Raw genomic sequence first — 8262 nt, forward strand, 5'->3', positions numbered from 1 at the left:
ATTAATTGATAAGCAAATAAGTGCAAATAAAAACAGAAATTGCTGGAAATACTCAAGATGGTTCGCCAGCATCTGTATGTAGAAAGAGAAAAACAGAGCTGGATGTTTCAGGTTGATACTTTTCATCCAAACCAATAGAACTAGAAATGAAATGCCACAGATGTTATCTGACTTGTTGAGTATTCCCAGTGTTTTCTGTGTTAATTTTGAACATCATGTTACATTGCATAATTTTTTTTGGTTATGTCCAAGGTTATCCCTTTCTGTATATGTGAAACACATCCAAGTGCCAGCAATGACTATCAATGACAAGGGTGAATCTAAACACTCTGGACATGATTTACATTTAGTACTTCCAACTCCCAAATACCTGCACCCTGGCAAGGTGACAGTTAACCAGAAGCTTAATTAGTTACTGAGGCTGGGTATTCTACAATGAATGACTCATCATCTGATCTCCAAAGTCTTCCCACCATTTGCAGGGCACAAGTCAGAGAAGACTGATGAGTGCAGAGTCAACAAAACACAAAGCTAAATACAATCTGGGACACAATACTCTTGTTTGATTGATACTCTGTCCACAATCCTAAATATTTTCTCTATTAATGTATGTTGTATTAGCTGTAATTGCTCACCAAGACTACTTTAACAGCACCTTCCAAACCTTTTGCCATTCAGGACAATAGAAGCTAATGTATGCGAACACTACCATTTTTAGCTACCCCTTCAAGTTACATACCATGCTGGCCTCAAAAAATATTGTCATTTTAAAAATATCCTCATTAGGTCTATTTTCTGGAATTTCTTCTTAACAGCACGGTGATCCATAGAAAGCTGAGTGACACTGGCAATAAAAATGTAGCAAAACTATAACAGATCACAAGACAACCTTGCAAGTCAAAGACAATGATGCCTCCCTTTGGACAGACTTTTATCTTCTATGTATGGTTTGAGGAGAAGAAAGCTCCTTGTCCCCCTGATGAGCCACAGTTGAGGTGAGGAAAACTCTATCCAAGGCAGTGAGACCTGGTTGGATACTGAAGGTCTGCGCAGATTAATCAATGGAGATCCTTACAGACATCTTAGCATGTCACTGCAGCAGTCTATCGTCCCCACAGGTTTCAAGACAGCCACCATTATCCCAGTACCAGGGAGAGCAACCATAACAGGTCTCAATAACTATCGCTCAGTGGCACTGATTTTCACCATTCTGAAATGCTTTGAGTGTCTGAACACTTCAAAAGCACACCTCTTAGAGACACTGGTCCCATTTTAATTCACCTAAAGATGGAACTATCCCACTGATGATGCTATAGCCTTGTTCCTCAACACCATCCTGACCCATCTAGTGAGTGATGCTTCATATGGCAGGCTTGGCATTTAATACGATCATTCCCCAGAGGCTGATGGAGAAGCTGCCCCTACTGGAACTCAACACCCCTCTCTACAACTAGCTTCTGGACTTCCTAACAGAAAGACCGAAGTATGTCCAGGTGGGCAGTGGAACGTCGAGCACCATCACACTGAGCACTGACACACCTCAGGGCTGTGTTTTCCTGTTCATGCCACTCACCCATTGTAGAGGAGGATTTAAACCATGTTTTTTGCTCCTGCAAGGCTGAGAATCAGTAACCTGCTTGAGACTCAGTGGACATAAGCTAAATTCCACCATGGGGCCCAGAGATGCAGTTATCTGATAAAAATACATCTGGTACCAAGAATGTTTAATCTTCCTGCTCATTAGCTGTTGCTGTTTGAGATTGATGGGATTTTATTAGTCGCAGACTGTCAAGTGAGACCTCGCAGCTAAGTAGGTCATTGTATTTGAAGTGATAATCTAGAAAGTTGTCTTGCAGCTAAGTAAATCATTGTATTCAAAGTGATAAGCAAGAAAGTTGTGGTATATGACAGAATTTTTTTGTGCTGGGAATAGGTGCTTGGGTAAGCAGTTTTTGGGTAATATAAGCCATGGTCCAGCTGCTGAAGTTTCAGATTCCCTGAGGGGTGGCAACATCTCTCAGCAAGAAGAAGAATTTCTAGAGTCCAACCAATGTCCCGGTGCCCTGACAACCTACTACAAGTGTGCGGTTGTTGCCTCGCTTCGGCAGTTGGGACCAGTCCAGGCGTTGATAAGTATAATTGGGAAGGGCTTGCATATTGTAGTTTGAAATCAGCTTAAGATTTTGTAATAAAGATTTGTATAAACTGAAGTGCTCTCGGCGTGTGTGTCTGTTTTCTTTTGGTAGCTCAAACTCTGTGACCAATCTAAAACGAGCAAAATGAGAGGTACAAGTTTACCCAGGGCACCCATGAATGCAGCACTAGATGCAGTTCCATCAGAATCATCAAGTTTGCAGATAACACAACAGTGTTGTCTTCATTAGCAACAACGTGTCGCACTACACAGAAGAAGTGGAAAATAGCATAAATCGGTGTGAGAATAACAACCTGAGTCTCAACGTGGACAAGACAAAATTGATGATTGTAGACTTCAGAAGAACCAGGGATGAACACCCTCCACTACCCATTAATAGATTGGTGGTGGAGAGCAACAAATTTCTTGAAGTCCACTTAAGTAGTGGCCTATCTTGGACAAACAACATCTCTTCTGTGTCAGGAAGGTGGCCACCATCCTGTCAACTTTCTATAGAAGCTTTATTGAGAGTGTTCTGGCCATCTCCATCACAGAGTGGTATAGTTACAGTAGAGCATTGGATTGGAAGTCAATCCACAGGACCATCAGAGCACCAGAGAGGATCACTTGGGTCTCCCTCCCCACATTGAAATGATCTACTGGCATCCTTGTCTGAAGACGGCTCACAAAATTGTTAAGAACCCCTACCACCTTGCCCACAGAATCTTCCAGATATTCCTATCAGGAAAGAGATACAGAAATATCAGAGCCAGAACCACGACACTGAGAAACAGTTTCTTCCCACGAGCAGTGAGACTGCTGAATGACTGATGAACTGCACTTATAAACCCTCTGAGACTCTACTATTTATTTAACAATATTAATTTTATACATGTAAAATATGAATCTTTTGTCTGCATGTGTGCTATGTCTGTATGTGTGTTTTCATGTTTTTGCACTGAGGACCAAAGAATAACACTTTTTTGTTCAGTTGTACTTTTACAATTGGATGATAATGAACTTGAACCTTCACAGTGTAGCAGTTCTGTAAGGCAGCTCATCTTTACTTTCTCAAGGGCTATTAGAGATGGGTAATAATTGCTTGACTTCCAATGTTGTCCACATCTTGTCCAATAATAAGTAGATTTTCCCTGTGAATACTAGGAGCAAGATCCAAACAGTTATCACTGTATCCTGTATCATTCCTCCTATCTAGTCTGCAGATTTAGCAATCCATTTGTGTCACCTAATAATTGTTATGATAGTTTCTAAATTTGGGCTGTCAGATAATGAGACAATTTAATCAGATAATTTATCAGAAAAAGATCATCAGATATTTTAACCTTTTTTCTACAGGGTTGTCATAATCTGACTATGATCTAATTTGAATTCCACTGGGATGCTGGCATATTATCAGTTAAATATTCATGAAGAGATGTAGAGCTGATAAAGGAATTTAACACAGAACTAATTGTGAAGACCTGTTATATGGCAGAAGGCCTGGGTGAATCATACGTTTGCAGTCACGGGTCCACAACTGAAACAGTTTTGTTACATTATGCAGAGATCCAACAATGCTGTAGAAGTTCTACAACTTGTTGAAGAAAGAGTTTCATAAAGACCCAACCGTGCACTGTTTATTGCATGATGTTTCACGTTTGCTTGTAAAATTGTAGTCTTTGAGAGAATAGGGAGATTAACAATTTAGATGTAACGTGGGCAAAAGATAAAAGATGGTATTCTAGAAATTCTAGTGCCCAGTGTGCTACACATTGTATTATTATCCAAACATAACTTGGAAATTTACTATTTAGTGCTATAATAGTGCAGATCCAGATTTTTTCATTGTACATTTTTTTAAGTTTCTCTAGAGCTTCTGAATATCATATGCATAGTTTTTTTTTACATTTTAAGTGGATTAAAAAATAGATTGCTGAACACTCCAGAAAGTGATGTTATCTGTAATATCAGCAGGTACAAAGCCAGCAGCAGGGACAATTAATGCGACAGCAGATGGAACAGCTCCAACAGCTGATGGAACAGCAACAGAAACTCATCAGGTTGCTCAGCTGGCCTAAGACCAGTCAAGGTAAATTATATTAGAATTTACCACATGGATAATAATGGTAATTTTAAATCCATTGCCTGATATTTCTTCGTTTCTTCAGAGGTATTCATTGGCCAGCGAACATGTGGATCATTGGTTCACCATCAGGAAATCCAAAAGCCACCGTTTGGTCTAGAGATGCAGGGGAGAGATATCAAAGAGTTGTGGAATTGGAAAGATAGCAGTTGGCATTGATTGTTAGGTACAAGAATCAGAATGTGGGTATGAGGTCAGAGAAGGAACAATAATTGGACAGTAGATTTCCCTTGGTAGTTAAGTTTAGGGTAGACTTTGTAGTCAGGGTGTGGATGGGCTTGGTATTTAGGGAAGAGGTAGGCATCGCTGGACCTCATTCATCTCCTAAATCTCTCACTTGTTGGCTCCTCATGCCACAGCCTGGAAACCGCTTCAGCTAGCGGGCAAAAATAAGTGAGGGGTGGTGTCATTACTACACTACTAGATGATCATCCCAATGGTGGACCAGGCGGAAGAGGAGACATCTCCCAACGGCTGCAAAGGCAGATGAGGATGCCCAACAATGGATAGGGAGGCTTGCGAGCATGCCGCAAGAACTGCCGTGGACCCACGACACTCAGGGCTTGTCTACCTAGCATGTGAAACTTGGATTCGGCAGACTGTGAAGAAGAAACTATCACTGGTTCAACGGGAAGAAAGGTGATTCTCAGCAATGCATCATGAAGAACTAAGAGAGCACAGTGAGACACATACAGAACACTGCTGGCCATCCACTGCATCCTGACCTCTCTCCAGCCATCTCGACTATGTCTTGCCACTGGGCCCCGATAGGCTGGGGCGAGAGAGAGAGGCTGACAACCTGCACAACTCTCCCTTACTTTAATCCAAGTCAAGCGCAAGTCATGACTTAAACCCAACAACATCAATAGGCTAGTGTTTGATAGGAAGGGACTGAATCAGTCATTGGGTTGTTTTAGTAGTTGGGAAGTATCAGAGATCAGGCAATTAAAGGATTGAAAATAATTGCATATGTTAATTCATGAGAGAGTACCTACTTGGTAAAAAGGGCAGGATATAATCAGAAGTGTTTTCATTACTGGAAATCTGTGGGCAGAGGGACTTTGCAAGCTTTGTAGTGATGGTGCACATTGTTTTTTTAATATTTTATTTTTGATTTTCCATTATTAAACCAAGATAGTATATCAATATCTTCCAGAAATCTGTATACATATGATGTTTCTTCCCCTCCCATTCCCACCTCCCGAGAGAGAATGAAAAGTAGAGAGATAACAAGAGAGAAAGAGAAGCTGGGTGTGATATCGATGTTTCCAGTGTGTATCCATAAAGCTGTGGAGCCACCCCCCTTGTAAAGCTACTTTTCTTAATCCATCTGTTGATGAATCTCTATGTCTTTTTTGTCGGGGTGTCGCTACAGTCGTGCTCCCGTGTACTTTAGATATGGCTGCCATATTGTAACTAAGGTGCTGTGTTGGTTTCTAAGATTATACATAACTTTTTCCATGGGAATATAGCTATGCGTCTTGGTAATTCACTAGCTGATATGAAGAGGGCAGTCAGACTTCCAGGTCATTGCTATGCATTTTTTTGTTATGGCCAAAGATATAAATATGAATTGAATTTGGTTAATTTGTAGCTTATGTCCATAAGGTTCCCTAGTACATACATATAATGTTGGGTCCTGCAGTTAGTATGTTGGCCAAATCCTGCCAAAATGGGGCTACCGTTGCGCAGAACCAGGTTGCATGAACAAATGTTCCCTGCTCCACTCCACACCTAAAGCACATTCTCTCTCTTGGAGGTGGGAATGGGAGGGGAAGAAACATCATATGTATACAGATTTCTGGAAGATATCATGGTTTGATAATGGAAAATCAAAAATAAAATATTAAAAAAACAATGTGCACCATCTCGACAAAGCTTGCAAAGTCCCTCTGGCCACAGATTTCCAGTAATGAAAGCACTTCTGATTATATCCTGCCCCTTTTACCAAGTAGGTACTCTCTCATGAATTAACATATGCAATTATTTTCAATCCTTTAATTGCCTGATCTCTGATACTTCCCAACTACTAAAACAACCCAATGACTGATTCAGCCCTTCCTATCAAATTTCTGGTTTTGCCTTATGGAGTTTTTGTGGGTGAGGTAGAGTTAATGCAGAAAGTTGTATTGCATCAGTCTGTATCTAAAATTGATAACTGTTGTCACACAGTCTTTACACCAGCCTGACCAACATCTTTTGTTAATTGTAATGCCCAGGTCCGACTCCCATCTTTCCTTTGATCTGTGTAGCCGTGGTTTGGGGTTTTCACCTTGGAGTACCGAGTACATTCTTGATATAAATTTGGGTGTGTTTCCCAGTCAAAGTAATCCTTCAACCTCACTTGGTGTAGGTGAGGTCATTGTAGGGCCCACCTGCCCCTTAAGAATTATCTCAATTGGAGGAAACAGTGAAAGGTACCATAAGACAAATCGTATTTTCCCCTTAGCTGCTCAAAAGACATAACTTGTCTCCCTTTGTAGCAGTCCTCAATATGTCAGATCCCCTGCTGGTGCCAGACCTCCAAGATTTTATTACTCTTGTTCATGGACATCAATTCATTTTGAATCAGTGGTGCCTTAGGTGATATTTCCACTTTCTTTCCAATCATTCATTGATTTTGTGCCAGATTTTAATCAGATGTTTAGTATGGAGCTATCCATTTTGTTTTGCTATTAATTTGGCATTCCATTTATCTATGAAATCCTTCGCCGTCCTCTCTCCCATTGTGTGCAGTCCCATTTACACCCAAGTGGGTGGTTCCTTCCTCAAAAAAGGATGCAAGGAACCTCGACTGAGCTGCTAGATAATATTTCTTACAATCAGGCAACCTTGCCCCCCCACCCCCAAGCTCTAGTCCCATTTCACTTTTTTCAAGGGTATTCTGGGTACTTTCCCATTCCAAATGAATTTCCTTATATTGCCATTCAGTGCCTTAAAAAAAAGATTGTGGCAATGGAATTGGCAAAGATTGGAAGAGTTATTGGAGTCCCGGCATCACCTTCATCTTTATGCAGTTAATTCTTCCCATTAAGGTGATAGGCAAATCCCTCCATCTCATTAAGTTGCCTTCAATCTTCTCAAGCATGTGGGGGGTGGGGGGTGGTTGGTGAGGTAGTTGAGTTTGTAAGTTTCCCAGGTTACTATCAATCTTGATTCCTAGGTATTTTATAACTCCTGCCTGCCAAATGAAAGTTGCCATTTCTTTGGTATTTTTCATGCTCAAATTTATTCAGTGGCATGATATTGCTTTTTTCTATGCTGGCTTTATAGCCTGATATTGTACCAAAGTCCTCTAGTGTGGTGACCATCTTCAGCAAAGACCCAGCTGAGTTTGTTAGGTACAGCAACACATCATCTGCCATTAGATTTATCTTGTGCTCACAATGACCCACTTTAAATCCCTTTATCAATGGGCCCCTATTTTTTAGGTATCACCATAGTGATGGATATTGAGATATATTCCGGGAGAGTCCATGTCTCCTCTGCCTGGTTCACTACTCCCATTAACAATGGTATCAATAGGTCTTTAGATTCCTTATAAAGCTCAGGGGGAAGCCATCCTTTCCCAGAGGCTTGTTTGTTTGCAAGGTTCCCAAGCCCGTTTGATTTCCTCATTTGAAACTGGGACATCTAATTCTGTCTGGTCCTCCTGGGCTAATCTTGGCAGCTCAATCCTGCCAAGAACTCCTCAATTTTATTTATTTATCTTGGTGCCTCGGATTTATGCAATTTCTCATAATAAGTTTTAAAGGTGTAATTAATTTCTCTTGGATTGTGTGTATCGAGTCTGACCCAGACTAAATCGCATTAATCATCCTTAGTTTCCTCTGCTCTCAATTGCCATGCCAGTATTTTATGTGTTTTTTGCCTAATTCATAATCTCTTTCCTTGGATCGCAAGAGCATTTCTTCCATTCTGTAGATTTGAAGAGTGTTGTATTTAAGTTTTTTATTTTCCATTTCCCGATATTTCTTATTTGATC

General features: G+C 40.6%; 1 protein-coding gene across 11 annotated transcripts in view; it reads left to right on the forward strand.

Annotated features, from left to right (window-relative positions):
• Positions 1 to 8262, forward strand: part of LOC138760870 (centromere protein J-like) — a 221397-nt gene that overhangs the window by 20290 nt on the left and 192845 nt on the right. For 9 of the 11 annotated variants that reach the window (XM_069932115.1, XM_069932117.1, XM_069932116.1 and 6 more), the window contains one exon: positions 4106 to 4223. In XM_069932115.1, coding sequence (XP_069788216.1) covers positions 4106 to 4223 — 118 coding nt within the window. Of the gene's footprint in view, positions 1 to 4105; positions 4224 to 8262 lie in introns of those variants that run through there. The other 2 variants (XM_069932118.1, XM_069932124.1) reach the window with 2 other exon arrangements.

This window comes from Narcine bancroftii, chromosome 4 (assembly GCF_036971445.1).
Source record: "Narcine bancroftii isolate sNarBan1 chromosome 4, sNarBan1.hap1, whole genome shotgun sequence".
Lineage (NCBI taxonomy): Eukaryota > Metazoa > Chordata > Chondrichthyes > Torpediniformes > Narcinidae > Narcine > Narcine bancroftii.